Here is a 20912-nt window from a genome sequence, read left to right as displayed (position 1 = left end):
GCCAGCACACACTCTGCTGGTCCGTGCACTCTTAGTCCTGACTAGTTGCAGACACCTGGTCTGTCGCTATGCCCAAGAGGTGACTACAGAACCTATAGAGCAACAGAGCAGAAGATTGCTATATAAGACATTATTTGTTCCTGTTCCTAAAAACTGTTCACCCAGTCTGTTTTTAAACATGCTGGAGGAGGAGTACAGTGGATGTTATTCTGCTCTTGCACTGTGCCAAGGCACTGAACTCATTGCTTTGGCATGTTTCTGTAAATTAAGCCTGAAAGAACATTTGGATATTTTTCCATTTCTTTGTTTTCCAAGAGAGGAAATTTACTGCTTCATTTACAGGATCACTAAACTTTTGCAGATAGGTTAGTGAGTGCTCTTCATGGAGAAAAGTCACAATCATTGGAAAAGATAAATAAAGCAAACCACTGTATACAGACAGAACATCATAGGAATAAAGCGGAGGACTCATATGATTCATGCTTAGTTGGATTTTCTGGCGTAAAGATGTTTGAAAAGAGAACACATCTGTTATCTATTACATCTAATACTGTTAGTAGAAAGATTTCAAATTCTCAGAACACAAATCTTTCTGCAGTTAAAAAGTCCCAAAAAACCTCACAGTTATGTCAGTTTTCCCTGTGAAAGTTAAGAGAATGAGCTGGGATTATGTGTTTCCCCATGTCCTTTGTGTAGTTAGTAACCTAGTGAGACAGGAAAAACAGATTGGGCACACCCTTTGCTCTAACAGAAAAATGCAGCTACAAATGAGCAGTGCAGCAAATTATTTAATCATTACTAAGGATTTCTCGTCGTTAAATAATTTCCGGATTGTTTAAATCCTCCTACAGCTGTACCCTTTTGTGTGGATTCTTTTCCACATCAGTGTGACTGTACATAGTTGCAGGATTGTCTTGCATCCATTGTATGGAAGATCTAGACAGCTTAAGACTCAGTTTTGGGCTTTTCTTCCTTGTTCAAAACAGTGTCCATGTTTTGTTTCTTTTTTAAAGTTTGTTCTTGCAAAAAGTATTATCAAATAAGTAAAGATAAAATAGAGGTTTTTCTCAATAAAAATATTTAACCATAGCAGGAATAACAGAAGGTGGGTGTTGGGTCTTGTAGCATACTCTATAATGAAACATAGACACTGAGAAAGAAAGGTTGAGTTTAGTAATTGTAACTGCCGCGTAGAATCAAGTTGCTGGTAAGAATAATAAATATAAACCTCTGCCAAAATATACCCTTAAAAATAGATGAAAATAATTTAAATGCTTGACTCTTCAGTAATTTAAGCCTTGGGGCTTCTAGTAGAAGTAGCGTGTAAGCAGCTAGAGGACATGATAGGCTAAAGAATTTACTATACATGGCTACCTTCAAACCAAGAGGGATAATAAAATGGTTGGAACTGTGAGTTAGCACTTCCTGATCCAGACAAGGGTGTGAAGTTTCACTTCACTTGGTTATTTAGGCAGCTAACAGGAAGTGCTAACCACAGCACTAACGGATTAATTAGCTTTGGCACAAATGCAACTCAGTGTTTAATGGTTGGTCATCAGTAGTTCATTGATTTCATGCTTATAAACTAGGTGTTTTCCTTTTATCAGCGTGGGGAATCTGTTGTAGGCCTGGTAAGGTTCAAAATCAGCTTCTGATTAGGGAATTTGCATTTATTTTTGGTGTCGTCTCCAGTGGTAGACCAGAATGTTTAAACTGCTTGCAGAACAGAGTTTTTGCTTTACTCCTGCAAAGCTGGAAAAGTTTGAGACCAGACTGATTGGGCATTATACCTGTGGAAGTCTTAGGAATAGCCAAAAGGTACTTAAACATTTAAGAAACAATACTAATTTGCTTTGGTCTTCTACTAAAACAGCTGATGAACGAAAGGTCAGAGGATGCATTAAGCTATTCTAGTAGCAGAAGCTGTCACACTTGGTGGTGTCAAGAGATTACTGTGACCTGGAATTAAATGGGCACATGTTGATCTGCTCAGGCAAGAGGGAGAAAGCTGGAATAGGTCCAGCAAAGAACAGTGTCCTTTGACAATGTACAGGTGGTATAAAGTCTTTACAGCTGTGCTGGAAGGAAAGGATTCCTTGTCATCTTGTAAGTCATGGCTTCAGATGGAGGTCACATACAATCCTGCCTGAAGGTAAAAAGTCTTCAGAGTTCAGAGGAACCCAGCAATTTGACAGTAGCCATGCAGAAAAGTGGGGTCTAGTTACGTGTCAGAGGGAAGTATAGGAGCAGACCTTGCAGCACAGCACTGAACATCAATGAACTGATGATGGACATAATCTCCCAACAGCTCCTGAGATCTGATGTAGCTGACTTAGCCCAAAGATTAGAGACCTGAGAGAAGCATGTCAGAAAAAAGTCTTTCTCTAAGACTTGTACAAAAGTGACAAAGATGAGACCTAAGGATGACTTTGAGGCATTCCTTGTTACTTTGGAATGTATTACTTCAGTTGTTGAGTAGCTGTATGATCAAAACCAGACTGGACATAGTCATGGGTAACCTGTTCTATATGACTAACCTTGAGCAGAGGCACTGGACTAGATGATCATGAGTGATTCCTTCCAACCTCATCAGTCCTGTGCTTCTGATAAGGGAGGGGTGAAACATCCCAAATTCAGGGAGCAGGACAACTTTTGGAAAGGTAGAATAGTGTCCAAAGCTTAAAATTTGGCTAAAGTCTAGAGGTGGACTAAGAGAGTTTACAGATTGAATATTAAATTTCTCAGTCTTGTTAGAGTGGAAAAAGACTGGAGACTGTTGTTGCCCAACCTGCTAAAGGGGGGAAATAAAGGCATGTAGATAGAGAGGCAGTGTATAGAGGCAGCTGGTTGCAAGCAAGAAGTCTGTGTAACTGATTCCCTCTTCAGTCTGCTGAAGGTGGTCACTGTTTTAAAAATGTCTACTGTGCATTCAAATGTGTGCAGTTATCATTTGTACAGGGCAGATGAGGATGTAGAAATGGAAATGTACAGTGGAAAATTTGAAAAGCACTACAGGTGGATGGCAATTCTTAAGTTAATGTCACCAGATTGGAGGGTGTGGTTGCTCAAACATTCATCCTGCTGATTTGAGATTACTTTGGGTGGCTTCTGAATTGTTTTGAAGTCACTTCATAAGCTCCAGTAAGCTTATATCAAATCAGAAGGTCAAGTCTATATAAATTTTCTACAAATGTGCATAGGAAAATATTTTCTTTCCCTTTTTTTCCCTTCTATGGCATCTCAAAACATATAAGTTTCTGCAACTGAACAGAAGTTGTGATGTGTAATACCTGGAAGGTGTATTTGGAGGAAATTGATGTTTTATACTTAGGTATCCTAATGTACTTTGCAAAAAAATTCATTTATGTTCTCGTAACACAGTATGCAAGAGTAGCTATAATAGTGCTCTTGCTCCATGTGAAAAGATACCCTTGCATCCTTAGCTGCTCCATGAATAAGCTCTGTAACTTCAGGGGACCTCAGATTCTTTGTGTACAGGTCTTTTTTCCGCTTTGGCAGCAGAGCTGGTATTTTATTTGTGACACATGATCTTTGAAATACTTACAGGCTAAAATTATCTTGTTTTTTTTAATTGAAAAAATTAAAAAAATTCCAGTAATCCACTTCAGTATGGGAGTAAACTGCTGCTACATACCATGGGAATGAAATACAGTGCCAGGTATCATGAGACCAGTACCACACTAAGAAATTTTGCCTAAAAGTAATGTCTTGGGCTAAAAGTACCTGCAATTTTCATCTTTCTGGGAGAGGGTGGGACTGACAGATGCAGTCCCAAAGTAGGCAGAAGTAGCTCAGAACAGTCTATCACATGTCTGATCCCTCTGAAACCTTCCTTTGGTAGACTGCTCTAGAACCATAAGAAACATTCTGAGAATTTAGAAGGGAGAAGATGAACCTGTTCCAAAATGCAGAATATGAGCAAGAAGAATAATTTTTTGATTCTCTAGTAAGCACATTGATTGCATATGTTCTGTATCACTGTTTTCATTACAAAGATGTGGATTTGTCTGGTTTTGTGTCTCTTTCTGTGTAGTACAACAGCTGTTGTACCTAGTTCACTACTTCTCACCTGAGAGTTTGCAAATCTGTAGGGAAAGAAATTTTTATATTCTTTAGTTTGCCAATGAGAATTCAGTGGTGGAAATAAGTGACATTGCTATTGAAAGTTATACACACTGGATTATTTTCAAAAATACATGAAAAATAATTTCATTTTTTAACCACTTTTAAGTTAAAGCTGTGGCTGCCATAAACAACACCAACACATTTGAGTGTAATGAAACAGAAATCAAAAATTAGCAATACGCAATCATTACATGGTGTTTGCAATGGTCTTTTGTTGTACTTTGAGTTTTCAAGTCATGGCTGGAGTTACTTGGTTGACTTAACAGATGGTAGCAAAAGAAAAATGGGAACCTCTGTTTGATGTATATCTGCATTCTAATAATGATTTTTATTTAATTTCAGATTAATTGGCAGTGCATCCGTAGCACTTAAAGATCTTGTAGGTAACCAAAGCAGATCTTTTCCCTTCAAACTCATACCTCTACTGAATGACAGGGGACAAGAAACTGGGGTGAGTGACTTACATTTTCTTCTTTTACTGTATTCTTGATCAAAATGCTACAGCAATATCAGTTTAATTCTTGGAAATGTCTAGCAAAAGCTCCAGACAGAGGAAATTTATAACCAGAGATAATAAAGTCTATACAATTTTGTTTTCTCTGTATATATTATGTATTTGTATATTTGTGTAATAAATATTATGGACCACAGAGTATGCATGGAAATCAGCCTGATGTTGAAAAAGTGCATTTTCCAAGTACCAGATGGAGTTCTCACACGCGCCTTTTTGCCATATGCTTTGTACCAGCTACCTGTGTCATTTCCTGACTCTGGAAAGCACATGATCATGTACATGTTCACTGCCAGCTCCCTTCAGAAAGTTACACAAGAACTTGCTTAACTTGATTTAGCACATGTTTAGATTTAAATGGTTATTAACTTAGTTATTAATTAAGTAGGTTTTGGAACTGGGACCTTACTGTGTTTGTGCAGTGTAGCTTTTAAGGCACTTCATGCTGCATTCTAGTACACTCAGTCATGAGAGACTCTAAGCGTAATTTCAGTCTCTCAGCAGCTGCTGAGAGTTTAATATCATGATTAGTTGGTCACAGGGTTGGGCTTTTTTTGCTGACTCCTCATGTTACTCTGGCAACTAGTAATAATAATGGTTTGTTCAATAATCCAAAAGCACAGTCAAGCACAAAAAAGACAATTCTATAATTAGAATGGAAAATGACGTATTGTTTTTCTTCCAGGATGGAGATATAACAAGCAATTAGAGAAGCCAGATAGGAAATTTTACTTACGGTTCAGACTTGTTAAGTTGTTGATGAGATAGTGTTGTTTCTCTATTACCTTTGTTTTCTGTCTGCAAATTTAGGATGTCACCTTGTCAGCCATGAATATTGTGGAACTAAAACTAACATCTGTAACAACTTACATTCTTGTATTGTGACAGATTTTTTCTAAATATAAACACAGCTAATCCATTTCTTAGATATTATTTTAGAACCTAGTCCATTAGCTGAAAATTGTGCAATCTGTATTGTTTGTGTATATATATATAGCTTAATAATAGTTTATTAATTTACTAGTAGCTGAAACATTAAAAAACTGCTGTGCTCATGAATAATTAACTGTTCATGCACAGTGTTAGAACAACTTACTGCTTTAAATCAACTGCTGTGAATACTGTAGGCTACATAAAAAACGTTTTCTCTATAGGCAACAATTGATTTGGTAATAGGATATGAGCCACCAGCTGGACCTGCAAATCCAACTGACCCAGGAGGGACCAGTGCACAGGAAGGTATTTCATCCTTTTCTCAGAACGTTTTTGTTAAAAGCTCTAGGAGCTGTTTAAGGTAAGGCAAGAGGGTGATTCAGCAGCACTGTTCACCAGAAGCAAGCATGTCAAGACTGCCAGATAGTTATTTCTAAGGAATGAAGGATGATTCAGAAGCTAAGAAAAAAATTGGCATTTCCTGACATAAAATGGATTTTAGTATAATTTTCTCTGTTTGTTTAAAAACGTTTCAAAATTACTTTTGTTTAGGAAAGAAAGATTTTTGAATGCTCAAGGAAGCAACAATTATCTGCTGCAATTCTAGGGCTAAGCAAAAAGCAGAGACATTCCATCTATTACTTGCAATGTCAGGGAGGTTGGTGAAAAAATTTTCTTGATTAATTAAACTTTTTTAAACTCTTTTCCCTTGTAGAACAATTAAGTTTTGGAAGACACTGTTTTATATTAGCTTGATATTTGAATGGCAATGAAATACTATGATCAGTAGGGAATATTCTTTAATCTCTCTGTATATCATATTAAGCAGGCTTTCGCTGAGAGTATTTTTGAGATCTGGTTTTCCAGACTTTTAAAAGAACTGTGAAATAACAAGCTTTTGCAGTTGATTGGAAAATAATAAGCCTAATATCAAGGCTGTGTTTGTGAAGAAAGAAGGAAGTTTAATAAATGTTTTGTGTTTGAGGAGAAGTAAATCAGTTTGACCATTATTTGGTGATAGATAGATAGAATACTTTCTGTTAATGCCAACCACCAGAGACACAGCTCATTCTCCTTCTAAATTTTACCATAGTCACTGTCCAGTTAAGGAAAGCTGGAAACACAAGGAAGTGACCACTTTTGTGGTCTAGCTATTTATGGATCCTGTTTTGAAATACTGGAATCTCAGAGTATGATTCAGTATTACAGTGTCATGTGGTTGTAGAACTGTCTTCCACAGAGGTATGCTGATTTCAGAACTGTCAAAGAGCCTTACTGAAAAACTTATTCCACACTTAAATGTTGTGGAGAAGGATTCAGTTTTATTTTGGATGGCAGACCCTAAATGTATTTGTGTATGCAAGGTTTTGAACTAAAAACCAAATCTGTGATGTAGTCTAGTGCTGCTGATGGGAAACAGCAAGATTCATTCAGCAGCAATGTTTATTCAGCTGGAATAAAATGAATCCCTTGTGGTGAGTTGTGAACTAGTTGGAGAATGATTACAGCTCAACTTTGCTTGAATTGGTTGATTAAAAAAGTGTATGGGAATTGTATTAGACACTCTGCATCCAGAAGAGAGACTGATCTTGAGTACGTTTGATTAGGATATAAGTTGTTCTTAAGCAGGCTAAAATGACTAGCTTTCAAAAGGAGTTGGAAGAACGTAGTTGGCAAAAACATTGTTGATGTGAGCTAATAATAGAATTTTAGTGGAACTCTGGATATCAGACTCTTACTCCTGTAACTTCAACAGCAAGTTCTATTTATTTATTAATTGCACTGGTTTTTTTGCTGTATGAGATGGAGAAGAAGATGGAGATTATGAGGATGGGTTGGATGGTCCAGTTGGTGGTATCACACCAACAGTTCCAAGTGGCACAAAGGAAGCCCAGCTAGCTAAACGCATCACCAGAGGAAAGAAAACACGGCGAATCCTCTCTAACAAACCACAAGATTTTCAGGTACTAGATTTATTAAATATTGCATGTTCCCTTTTTCTGCTGAGCGTAACACTCCTCCTTTTACACAGCCTGAGCATAATTTAATGTCAGCTTATCTAATGCACCACAGAGATACTTAGCCTCTTCATTTGAAAGCCAGTATTTCAGAATTATTCCTCAAATGTTCCTGTTACTGAGATGTCTGATTTTGTACAGTTCTGACTGAAATAGGGATGAACCTTATTTACTTTATAGTTGTACAAATTTCAAACTACTCTTAGCAGCTCTAAAAATAAATGGTAAAGGCAAGTGAAAAAACTTCAGCGAAATAATTAACTCTCACTTGTCTTGTAAAATTAGTTACTGTCATAATTAAGCTTGCAAAGTCTAGTTCCTATCTGTCAGTTACTTCAGGTGTTGGCTAATATTTTTGGTGGTAAAATAAGGAATTGTTGTGATCAGGATCACAGATAATATAGAGAATTAATTTGTAGAAATATTTGATTTTTTTTTTCAGATTCGTGTTAGAATTATTGAAGGTCGTCAGTTGTCTGGAAATAACATAAAACCAGTTGTCAAAGTTCATGTTTGTGGTCAGACACACCGGACAAGAATCAAAAGGGGAAATAACCCATTTTTTGATGAAGTAAGTGGTGTAAGAACACTCCAGCTGAAGTGCTGAGGCTATCAAATGTTGAGAAGTAGCTAATACAGCTTTCATTATGAGCAATTAATAAGAATTTACTAATATTTATGGGTAATTATGGCTAACATGCATTATGTCATTCCCAGTCCCTTTCTTTATGTATTCACATCACTAAACACATCTCCATCACTGACAGTCTTAGCAGATAAAACTGACTAGAAGGAAGTCAAACTTTATATGAGACATACGGAATGTTTTCTTTGGTGCAGTTGGCCATGTGACAGAATCACTTTGAATAGTTGTGTTCAGGTTATAAAAATCACAGAAAATTAATTAGAAATCATTGTAGACATCTGTGATGTGTGCAGACAAGTGCTCAGTACTATGCCATAGACTACCACAGCATCTGGAAATGTCACTGCCTTGCTACACATGATTTGTAAAAGCACAGCTAGATTCCTCTGTCCAGACAGGGGCTCTGTGCATCAAACACACTGAAATACCGGAGAGAATTCAAAGCCACCTAAAGGACACTAGAATGATCCCACATCTGAAAGACTAATGTTGCAAAACTGAAGTGTAATAGAGAAAATGCTGAGGATAACTCATTATCTGGGCATGTCTGAAAAATTCAGAAGATTTTGGAATTGCATGGCAAGTATGTTTAATGCAGACAGGCAAGACCAAGGAATTTATAAAAATTTGAAACTTGAACTAAGCTGTAGGTAGCAGCCAAGATTTCTGAAGCCATGGAAAAAATAGGGAGGGCAGAAAGCCGGTTGCACCTTATATTGAAAAAATTCCTTGGCAGTCTCAATATCCATAGTAGTCTAAAACTGGAATAGGAATCACTTTCACCACTAACCCTAAACAAGGCCTCTTTAACAGCTGCAACAGAGATGGTTAGGGCAGGATTTAATGTTTTGGCAAATGAACTTTATTGTTTCTGAAGTTGTTCCCCTGAGAGAAATATGAAGTGCAGAGCAAGGAACAAAGGGCAGTGCTGGAAGTTTGCAGCACAGTTATGCTGCCAGTGTTTGTCCAAGTGGAAGTTGTGACTGTCCTGTCTGTGTTGTACTGAGTCAATTTACTAAATTCAGTTTTTCATTCTGCACTGTTACCACATAATATATCCAGCAAGGAGGTAGGGCAAAAGTGCTGTATCAGGCATGCTTCACATGCCTCTTAAAATAATGCTTTTGCATTTCATGTTCAAGTAATTATGTGTCTATCATTTTAAGACAGGTTTTTTGTTTGTTTTTACCTTGACAGATTTTTTTCTACAATGTCCACATGACTCCTTTAGAGCTGCTTGATGAAACCATTAGCATTCGGGTAAGAAAAAGCAGTGCATAGTCACAAGGCTGCTGGATACCTGTAGCATCCTCTGGCCATTTCACCAGGTTGTTTAGGAACATTCCTGTTTCATGCTCCTCTGTCTTTTTAGGTGTATGATTCTCACTCTCTTCGAGCAGACTGTCTAATGGGTGAATTTAAGGTGGGTATGACGAAAGCTCCATATCAGGACTAAATTAAATAAAATGGGAGAAAAATTTTAAGTACTGGTTTTAAATGTTTAGATTTCTACATCTTTTTCATGGGGTCATGATGATGTCTTGCTTCTCAAGCTAGAGACCATTTGCTCAAAGCACTAGTAAGCAGGTTTTTGTATTTGAGTAGAAGAGTATTGTGTAAAAAAATTGTGTGGTTTATATAGCAAGTTCTCTAATTTGCATCCAGGTAACTTTTTTTTCTTTTGTGGTCAGGTGATTATTTGGTATGAGGTAGGGTTTGAAGAGATAATTTTATTAGGTAGCTAATAGGCAGAATAGTGTTATGTATGGTGGCATAACGCATTCTCAAATATGTGGAGAGGTCTTCCTTTGGTCAGAAGTTAAGTAAAAACAATGGTGAAAAATTCAAGTAGTTTCTGTGGAGCTGATGATATCAGTGAGATGGTCTTTATTTGGATTTGTTATGGTCAACTCTGGGAAGCAGACAAGATTTACCATGGCAATTGTAATGGCTATTGGGGTCCACTGTTACAGCACTTCCAGTATCAGTACTGGCTGTCTTTTCTGCTTGCTTATTTGGTACTGCATAAATTCAATAGGTCTTTAGACCAGCTTTTTACAAAAATATGCAGAGAGGGAAGAGTGCTCTTTTCTAAATGAAACACTTGCTGCCACAAAGCTGATTGCTTTTTGCTTCTCACTGCTTATTTTCTTTGTGATTTCTAGTGATTCAGTCAGTGGTGTATTGCTGTGTGGAAGACTGATTATTCACTAAGCAGGTGACAGCACGTCACTCAGCTACTTTCTGTTCCTGCAGGCACACATTCCAACAGGAAACCACAAGGGTAATTCTGTCTAGAAAGACTTCACCTGCAAGGAATACTGGCCCCAACTGCCATGAGCAAACATACTTACATTCCTGAACATGTTTAAAATCTGATACAGTGAATGAGGCAATCTTGTCCAGATTTGACACAATGGGGAAAGAAATGGTCATAATTCTTAATAAATAAAAGGAAATTATTCATTTTTTAAAAACCAAATTTCATTTCTGGAACTGGAGGATGAAATGTTGAGCAGGAAGAAGGAACAAAAGTGCTCTGAAAAGCCTATCTGAACATAAAATAATGAATGAGCTTAGGAAATTCAAAAAGCAGTAAGCCAGCCCCATCTTGTGTCTCTGGTAAATTAAAAAGCTGGGGATCCAAGAGAAGAAGAAAATAACTACATGTGTTAGTTCTAATCATATTTTCTTGCATTTTCTTCTTGGCTGCTCTATCCCTTTGAAATCCCTCATTTTTCAATGTAGGGCATTTTCTCTTTTTCCTCCTAGTAATATTCTATGTAAACTGCCTTCTGTTTGTGACAAGAGAACAATGTAGTACTGCCCATGAAAAAGTGGGGGGAGTTGCTCAACCATTTTTCTGTTTTGATATTTCTTCAGAGGTAATGTCTTTGATCTTTATTTCAGATTGACATTGGCTATGTTTATGATGAGCCTGGTAAGTAATGGTTACTTCAGAACTTCTTTCCTTGAAACTACAAGTTGAAATGTTTCCTTAAATTTCTCAAGTAAAAGAAGAAACTTTACATTAAGTTATTTAAGTTTGTGGCTTTAAGTATTAACTTCAAAAAATCCAACAATATATAATCTTTTCAGTGAATTCACAACAAGCTCCTTTTTTATCAAAGACCTAAAATTTGAAAAACAATGCAAAAATATTTGATAACTATGTTCCTGAATTAGTATACCAAAATAGTTTAACACCAGATTTCTTGTTTTGGATGGCACTATTGAGACCTGTCTAGGACAGGATTATTTTGTTAAATAATTAGGGTAATTTAGGATAAAGCATATTTTGAAATAGCTCACTGCTTGTATGATGTCTGCCATTTTGTAATGGACATTACTGGAGCCAGTGGTGATGTTTGTTTTATTTTAGGCCATGCAGTCATGAGAAAATGGCTCTTGCTGAGTGATCCTGAAGATACAAATTCAGGAGCCAAAGGCTATATGAAAGTCAGCATGTTTGTCCTGGGAACTGGAGATGAGCCACCAGTAAGTTTAATTTAAATGTTTTTTTTGCCCTCTCCATCCCATGGATACTTATTTGTATCCCCCCAACATTGTTTTAATACTGTATAATTTGCTCTATGAGCAGTATTTATAAGCAAAACAGAATTTACTAGTGGTTTCATCCTGTACTAAGTGGCTAACTCAAAACTTGTTTTGTTTTTCTGCTCAGTTAAGCAAAATCTACCATTTGTGGATGCTCCTTCACATACTGGAAGCAGAGATGTGTTAGCCTGATTTTGCATGCAAGCTAATATGTAACTCTCCTTAGCATAGCTAAGCAGGCAGAGTAACACTGATACCAGTTCCAGGACTAAGTCAGGAATGCCTCCACTTCTACAAAACATAGACAAACCCATAGAGAAACCAGAGTACCACCAAATTTTTCCTGATGAAGATTAGACCCCTCAATAATTACAAGTCAGGCACCAGTAATTTGATGCAGATGAAAGCAGCAGGAAGTTTAAACAATCCAATCCTTCACTATCTGCTGTTCTGTCAAGGTGAATACAGGTGATTTTTTCTTGTAATGCTTTTTGTACCAGACCATTGCCTGTAGTTTTGCTTTTCTTCCTGTCTGATATTTTTGCATCCTATTCTCCTTAGTTAAATATAATGTGGTCCCCAGAACCATGGCAGATTGCCTTTTAGTTTTGTACTAACTGTTCCTCTCTGCTATCCTCATGATTCTTGAAATCACAAGGATATATCTAGTTATTTGTGGTGTGTTTATTTTGAAATGAGGAAGCATATCAGACTTGTAAGCCTTTTCTACTTGTAGTAAATGCCTTCTCATGAGGCGAGTATGAAGTTTGCATGAAGTTGGCATTGTATATGTGCCAAAATCATCATTGTTTGATGATGATGATTTTAACAGTGTGATTATAATGGGCTCCTGCAATTTAGTACTTTAGAGACAAAACTGAAAATAAAATAGTTTAGATAGAATTAAAATTTTGTGGCTTGATAATTTGATACATTATAATTTGATACATGATCATTTGATACATCATTCTTCATCATGAAACTGACACCAGTCTTTAGCTAATCAACAGTTTAGCTAATCACCTTAATTCTAATTCTGTACATTGCCTTGTCTTTTTTGTCTACAACTGTATCCCCCAACAGGTTGAAAAAAGGGAGAGAGATAATGAAAGTGATGATGTGGAGAGCAATCTTTTATTACCTGCTGGGATTGCACTTCGATGGGTCACTTTCCTTCTCAAAATCTACAGAGCTGAGGACATTCCACAAAGTAAGTAGCTTCTCCCTCCTTGTCCATTGGTGTTTGAATACTGTTAGAAATAGTTATTTGTGTTAGTTGTTCAGAACAGAATATAAATTACTTTTTATCCTTTATTAGCATATTTTCTCACCTATATCTATGCCAAATAGCAATGTCTTCAAATACATGTATAATGTTTTTCAAATACAGTATGCCTTTAAATTCATCAGCACTTCTTATGATGTTTGGAAAATCTATATTCTTAAAATTGCTCCTAGATCTGTGAGCTAGTTGATTTTGGTAGATTGCAATGGGTAATTTATTATTTAGGAATAGTAATAGTAGCAGTAGTAGCAGTAGTAATAATAATAATAATAAACAACTACCTTAATCTAATCTTTGACACCTCTCCAGTGGATGATGCTTTTGCACAAACTGTCAAGGAGATATTTGGAGGAGAAGCAGACAAGAAAAACCTGGTAGATCCATTTGTAGAAGTTTCTTTTGCTGGGAAAAAGGTAATTTAGTAAACATCTGTACCTTTGTATTCTAATTGTAGTCCTGGTAACAGATTTCATAAACCAACATGAATTTTTAAGTTTACTGGAACTATGGAAATAAAAAAATGAAAAAAGAAAGTTAACTTTGTAACATGACAAACTTCAAGGTGCAAGAGAAAGGGTGTAAAACTGATGACTAATGAAAGGAATGTATGACTAAAGGCTAGAACTGACGTATGCCAGTTTGCTTGCCTACCAGTTGTTCCTGATTACTTTTAGTAATTGGTGATACAGATCTTTCTGGACAGATTAACTGCATTTGTACATTTAAATAATAATGTGTTCCTTAGAATGCCAAACTTAATCTGGAGCACAATTGCATAACTTACATTCATTACTAGTCAATATTTTGTCAGTCATTTAATGTGCTATATAGTCAGGTTACCACACCCAGTAGTGTAGAAGATCTTTAGAAGACATGACCAGCAAATAATGCAGCCTCTCCCCTACCATTCATTCTTCATCTACCCTAAAATCTGCATAAAGAAAGCTGGAATCAAGTAATTACTTAATCTCATTTCTCTGCAATGATAAAAGCAGGTTAAATTGTGGCTTGTGGAAATAACGAGCTTTAATAATTTCATTTAGTTGTAGTTAGTGAAAAAAAAAACAACAGGATAACCCAAATCTCATATTTAAACACTGTTTCAATATTTGCTTTTTCTCTAAAAGTCATTAATGCTGCATATGCAGAGTACTCTAACAGTGGTTATCAGTGGAAGACTCATTGAGCATCAATGGCTCATTGCAGCATTAATCCAGGATTCATTGACTACTATCCCTAATTTTTCCAATCAGATGATGATGTGCCCTAAATCAGAGCTAGTAAATACATTTTTTTTCTGTTTTATCTTTGATGTTCTGTTGTATATTTGATTTCATTTTTGGCAGGTTTGCACAAATATAATTGAGAAAAATGCTAATCCAGAATGGAATCAAATTATTTACCTTCAAATCAAGGTCAGTTTTTTTACCCTTGTTTCCATAGTAAACAGCCTTTTTTTTTTTGGAACTCAGGGCATTAACATTACAAAGGTGAAAAATGTTATTTTACTTTCATTGTTTTTTTTTTAGTTTCCCTCGATGTGTGAGAAAATAAAACTTTCAGTTGTTGACTGGTGAGTTATGACTTTTAATCAAATTACGTAAGAATCTAAATGATAATAAGCAGAGAAAAGTCTGGTTCTATAGATGTCAGGTATTTTTACACTGCATGAGAGTACTAAAGCAAGTGTTTAAGTGTTTATGGTTTCTTTACAGGGGATCTGATTAGTGTAACATGAGATTATTTTTAATTGTGTGCAGTGAGAACTGAGTCCCGTAACTGATTAATGATAGTGTAAAAGTCAGGTGACTTATTCATGGTCTACAGCCCACTCTTGGAACTTAAAATTGAAGCATTTCAGATCATAGAAAATGTGTGTACTGGTAGCTTGCCACTGTGTGTGATGACCACCATTATATTTAAATACAATCTTGCTTTTTTTCTTTTTTGTAGGGATCGACTTACAAAAAATGATGTAGTTGGAACAACATATTTAAGTCTCTCAAAAATTGCTTCTTCAGGAGGAGAGATTGAAGGTAATTGCTTGAGCAGTGTGTAACACACTGCCTTCTCTTGTGTTACACAGAATGGCAAAGACCAATGTTCTAAGTATATATTTATCTATAGTTTCTCAATTCCCTGGCAACAGGATTGTCTTTTCCTTTTAAAATTTTCAAAACAGTGCTCCTAGAAAATACTCCATGGGACTTTTAAACATCATGGTGGAAATAGCAGTAATTCAAGATTTAGTTTTCTGTTACATATATATATATATATATACATATTAATATAACCAAGTAAATTTATGAGTACTTTCCCAAATTCAGAAAATGATGTGATATCACAATCTACCATGTGTAAGATATGCAAATTTACTTAGATGCTTAATAAGATATTTAATTTCAAGACAATCTGCAGTCACTGCTTCAGAATCATTTCTTTTTTGGACACTGGTAAAAAAGACTTCCTCCTTTTCTTACCTTATAAGAGTATCTGTTATATTTCTGAGAAGAGAACCTAAAAGCTGTTGGATGTTCCTGAGTAGTTAGCCTAAAGGAACTCTAGAACCACATACTCATTTCCTGGACACCACTGGGCTGCTTGCAGATGCTGGGGAACTTGGGACAATCTCTGCTCTGATCAGCAGCTGAGTAGAAGCAGGCACTGCATCTCATTGCACAAGTGCTCTGTATTCCTATTTTGTAAATCTGATTTTGATTGCACTGCTATGATTGCAGACAATTGATTTATATGCTTCAATCAGTAGAGATGGCTGGATACGTAATTTCATACAGCTAAAACCCAAAACTGATTAACTACAAGCAAACAAGTTAGGCAAGATATGAGGTGTCTAACATACTGTTCCCATTGGAAAATAGCTTTGTAGTAAAACTCTTCTTTAAAATATTATAAGAAATACTTTTTCTGCCAATATTTTGGAGCATATTAGAAAAAATCCAGTTACATTTATATTATAATATAATCTTGTGATTATTGATAATTTCTTTGTGATCTATATCTGTAATCACCTCTTTTTATAGCAAGATCTTTCATACAGTTGGGCCAGCTCCCACACTAGGATTCTGTGTTAACTTGCCAGAAAAATTGTTTTATCTTTTTAGTGAACATGCTTGGCATGTTAGTTATCCAAACAGCATTGTAAAGCTCAAGGTTAAACAGGCTTAACATGTATTTATCTGTCTACAACAGTTTGAAGGACACTGTCTCAAAATAATTTTCACCATTGTCACAATAAGAATCTAAATTACTATTTTCTTCTGTTGTGTTTATAAAATCTATATGATATGTACTTGTCTGAGACAGACCAGTTTGTCCTTAGGTTGGTGGCTATATCAGATGTTTAAAAACAAAGTTAGTGGCTCCAATCCTATACTGACTTGAGTAAGGAGGCAAGAATTGGATAGAATTGTATTTTCAGTCACATTAAAGCTTATAAAGTAGTCCTCTTAGAAGGACTGCTGTTGAAGTAAGACTTCATGCAGACTTTTTTTTTATGTGTCCTGTGCACAGCCAGAAGCAAAAGGAAGAGGCAATGGGAAAGCCAAGACAGAGGGGTTGGGCTGCTGGGGAGAATTCAGCTCTGGAGAGATCACTTGTACTCCCCTATGAGTGTGTATCTTGAACTGCAGCTGAGTCACAGAGCATTTACACTTCAAACCCAGGCACTCAGTACCTGGGGAGATCAGTTTGGTTTCTCTCTCTGCTGAGGTACTGGCATTGGAATAGTCATTTCTATTATCTTCTCTTTAGTGCTGTGCCTGAAGCCTATTCTGGCTTCTAAAGGATTGGGAAACTGAACTAGTCTATAGTCCTCAGTAAATGTAAATGCAGATAGTCTAAGGGGCCCTGAAATGTAGTGGGGTTTTAAATGTCCTTAAGATTTTAAAAGTAGTTTTAAAAATAAATCTGTATTTTGTGTGGAGGAGAATTGTACAAAGCTGAAAAATAAGCACTTAAACAAGATATTTTGTCAGATATATGCTGTTTTTTTCCCCTTTGGAATTTGTACAGGAAGAGTAATACCTTCATATATTAACCAGAAGCAAAATGCTAGCCCATATGAAATTTATTTTGTTTCAGGTTTTCAACTTTATTTTTAAAGGAGATTGCTTTGTGGTGTGTGTGGTTTTTTTTTTTTAATGCTATGTCACTGTCATATAACTACTTCTCTTTTCATAATATAGATTTTTCATCTTCGGGAACAGGGGCTTCATCATATGAAGGTTTATCTCTTCACCTGTTACTGATTTTGTGTTCCATTGCCCAAACTGAAGAGTATTGCCTAAGATACTCCATCAGCTTAAAAATATTTTTAATAATTCTTGTTGTCTAAAAGATTTCACCATTGTGATTACAGAGTATCAAACATAACTAACTCTATAAACCAGTTTTGGCATTGGAATTGGTTTGAAAATATTTCTGTTTGGCTGGTGCTTCGAGCTGTGTGTTAGAGATGAGCATGCAGTTGCTTCAATTACAGAGTGCTTAGTCTAACCATGGCTTGAAATTTTTAACTTAGCTATGAGATCACAGGTATATTTGCAACTGCAGAGCCTTGCAGAAGTAAATAACTGCCTAAAATAATTAATGGCTGTTTTGCTTATGCTTTGCAAGCTATATAAACAAAATCTGGATTAAAAAAAATCTGATTCTGTTACTACCTGGGGAGGTGACTTTTTCCAGGTTGACATTCAACTTTGAAAGACTTTCTGGTAAATATTTAAGTAGTGAGAAAGAAATACAAGTGGAGTGCAGTTGAAAGGTAATCAACATTCATCCACATGGTACTTCATTTACTGTCCTTCTTTCTTAATAAAGTAATATTAAGTTAAAGGCTGAAATAATTTCTCAGAGTCACTTTCTATTATAGATGATCATTAGCTTTCTAAAACTAAACAACTGAATTTTAAATTTAAAAAATAGAAAATAAATTCTTTTTATTCCAGTTTTGGGAGGGTTTTTTTGTTGTCTATATGTTTCTAAATTTATACTCTGTGTAATTTATTGGTATCAGTAAGTAGTGAATATATTAATTTAACACATATCTGTATCTTAAACCTAATCACACTGAGGTATGATGTGAGCAGTTCAGTCTTAGAATTTTTTTTTAGTTGAGCATTATTCAAATGATTTTTTTTTCATTCAATTTTTGAACTGTTTCTGATTCAGAGGTAAGGGTGTGAAAGTAGCCAATTGCAAAATAAAGAACTGCAAATCTTTATTTTATATTGTGCAGGTTATAGGTGACTTTTTGTTGAGAGGAAATTACATCAAGACATCACATTCACTTTTACAGTTCACTCATGTCACTCAGTAGTGGCATAGCCACACAAGGCATAACCCTTTACTGCCCCTGTCTTACCTCAGCCTTCTTTTCCCCTGAGAAAGAAGTGCATCCCCCTCTGTGCTCCAGATCACTCCAGGAAATTTTGGTTGCAACGTTGACATGTTTCTCATCTCTTTTTTTGCTAGAGAGTGCATCTTTTCTGTGGCTGTTTAGTTTGATTTGCCTGTGCATTTAAGTGATTGCAAATGTTGTTTTACTCAGTTTCATTTTTTCTAGAAAACATATTTTCTGTTAGCATAAGAGCATATTACCCTTGTACATAAATTAAAGCCATATATTTAGAGTGGGACATAAATTCTTCTCATTTTGTGGGATTTTGCTGCATGAAGTGTTGTGTTGCATGAAGTGCTTTACTGCATTTAGTGTAGGTGTTGTACAGTGAAGAAAGAAGTTAGGTACGAGTACAGTCAGTGGTATAATTACTTTAAATTCATGTAGTATATCCAGAGAATAAAGTGCTCTTATATTACTAATACCTAACTAATATCTAACATTTCTTCTAACGGATTTGATAGTAATGTTATTTGTTTCTTTCTGGCTTAATATGGTAATTAACAAAGATACAATGGTCATGTCTTCTGTTAGTAAACTCTGGAGAAGCTGAAGTTGGCTTTTTACCGACATTTGGGCCTTGTTACCTAAACTTTTATGGAAGTCCAAGAGAATACACTGGCTTCCCAGACCCATATGATGAATTAAACTTTGGAAAGGTAAGTTTCTTTATTAATTGTTTTTCATAAAATAATTAATGCAATTCTTTTTAATCAATGAATTAATTCATTTTAATGGGGTTTTTTTCACACTACACACCTCTTGCTCTTTATTTTTGAATAATATTTTATATTTAAGATTAATAAGGAAGTACGATTGTATTTTCCATTCCTATCTGGTTTTGTTTTAAAGGTATTTTTGAAGGATTAGCAATGATTTTGACGATTTTCACTAACTGCATCTTTGCATGTGTTTTTATTTCTTCTTTACTTGTTTGCATAAATATGTTTTTCACTTCTAGCATTAAGCCAACTGCTTTATTTCACTTGTTCCAATATATACATCCATGCCTCAGCAGGAGTTTTGAGAACACTTCAGTGAAGCCAGAATCATGTACAGCTAAAAAAAAATATGCTTCTTTCGGGTAAATATATAAAATCTGATTTGATATGTGTTCATGTTACAGGGAGAAGGAGTTGCATATAGAGGGAGAATTCTGGTTGAACTGTCTACATTATCTGAAAGCAAGCCTGTTAATAAAAAATTAGAAATGATTCCTAATGATGACTTACTGGTTGTCGAGGTAAATTCTTGTTTTATTGTCACTGTTGGTAGTGGAGATGTGCCTTGGCTGTTTGTTTTTAGAGAGTGATCTAACTCACTAAAATCAGTATAATAGAGTTCAATCTCCAAGTTAAGAGAGGCCTTTACTGGTGGCTGAGGATTAGTGGCTACAAAAATGTTGTGCCCTTGTAGCAAGAACTGTTAATCTCAAATATTTTATAATATCAAATACAGTAATTTATTATACACATTATATTTTTTGGTTTCTTCTCAGAAAACAGTACAAATATTGAAGTTATTATTTCCATGTAGATATTGCTATTGTTTTTTTTATGATTGTGGATCCTGGTTTGAAATACAACTGAAAAGGTTGTTTTGGTAGAAATACCAGCGCAGACGGAAGTTCTGCTTGGCTGCTGTGTTTCATTCTGCCACAATGCTGCAAGACACGGGAGAGCCCATCCAGTTCGAAGTGAGCATCGGCAACTACGGCAACAAGTTTGACACCACCTGCAAACCTTTGGCATCAACGACCCAGTACAGCCGCGCCGTTTTTGATGGTGAGGATGCTCTGGTTTGGGGCTGAAATAAGCTAAAATTGTCTTTTGGAAGTGCTATTTATAGCTTTGGGAATGTCAACCCAAACTGCACTGAACACTTCCTGAAGATAGGACAGGAAGTGTGTGGCTGAAGAAATGGACACTTCCTGAAGATATGACAGAGTGTGTGGCTCTTCACAGCTTTTGAGATGAAGTTGCATTTATGCTGCAAGACTGCAAGGCCCTACTGAGGTTATTAGTGAAATTTTGGCAGAATTCAGTGAAATCTTTTGACCGTGTAGTAGATATTCACAAGCTTTGCCAGGAGAAGAAATCACGTTATTTTAGAGGTATCTAGAGTTAAATAGGGAAAACACACTTTTAATATTCTGATTTAGAGTAAAATAATAACTTGTTTTTAAACCATACATCTCTCAGCCTAGAAAAAAAAAAATTAGTTAGATCACAGGAAAATAAATTTTGCCTATAATATTTTTTATTAATTGCGAAGAGTAGTTTTGGGTTTTTTTTTCCTGTGTATGAAATGAAATAATCAGATTTACTCTAGAAAATTATTATTTGAATATTTTACTTCAAAGATAAAGCTATATTTATGTGCCATCTACATCAGTA

The 20912-nt window shown here is 35.6% G+C and overlaps 1 protein-coding gene across 2 annotated transcripts in view; it reads left to right on the top strand.

The window, feature by feature from the left end:
• The window catches only part of MYOF (myoferlin), a 62120-nt gene that overhangs the window by 8741 nt on the left and 32467 nt on the right, over window positions 1–20912 (top strand). The window contains exons 4-20 of one of the 2 annotated variants that reach the window (XM_053983656.1): window positions 4489–4597; window positions 5812–5896; window positions 7394–7554; window positions 8051–8179; window positions 9452–9514; window positions 9627–9677; window positions 11165–11195; window positions 11637–11752; window positions 12896–13022; window positions 13407–13510; window positions 14444–14512; window positions 14627–14670; window positions 15051–15133; window positions 17303–17341; window positions 19051–19175; window positions 19643–19759; window positions 20123–20300. In XM_053983656.1, the coding sequence (XP_053839631.1) occupies window positions 4489–4597; window positions 5812–5896; window positions 7394–7554; window positions 8051–8179; window positions 9452–9514; window positions 9627–9677; window positions 11165–11195; window positions 11637–11752; window positions 12896–13022; window positions 13407–13510; window positions 14444–14512; window positions 14627–14670; window positions 15051–15133; window positions 17303–17341; window positions 19051–19175; window positions 19643–19759; window positions 20123–20300 (1631 nt within the window). The remainder of the gene's footprint in view (window positions 1–4488; window positions 4598–5811; window positions 5897–7393; window positions 7555–8050; window positions 8180–9451; window positions 9515–9626; window positions 9678–11164; window positions 11196–11636; window positions 11753–12895; window positions 13023–13406; window positions 13511–14443; window positions 14513–14626; window positions 14671–15050; window positions 15134–17302; window positions 17342–19050; window positions 19176–19642; window positions 19760–20122; window positions 20301–20912) is intronic. The other variant, XM_053983657.1, reaches the window with a different exon arrangement.

The sequence above is a fragment of the Vidua macroura genome, chromosome 8 (assembly GCF_024509145.1).
Source record: "Vidua macroura isolate BioBank_ID:100142 chromosome 8, ASM2450914v1, whole genome shotgun sequence".
In the NCBI taxonomy this organism is placed as follows: Eukaryota; Metazoa; Chordata; class Aves; order Passeriformes; family Viduidae; genus Vidua; species Vidua macroura.
This window is presented reverse-complemented; position numbering and strand designations above follow the sequence as displayed.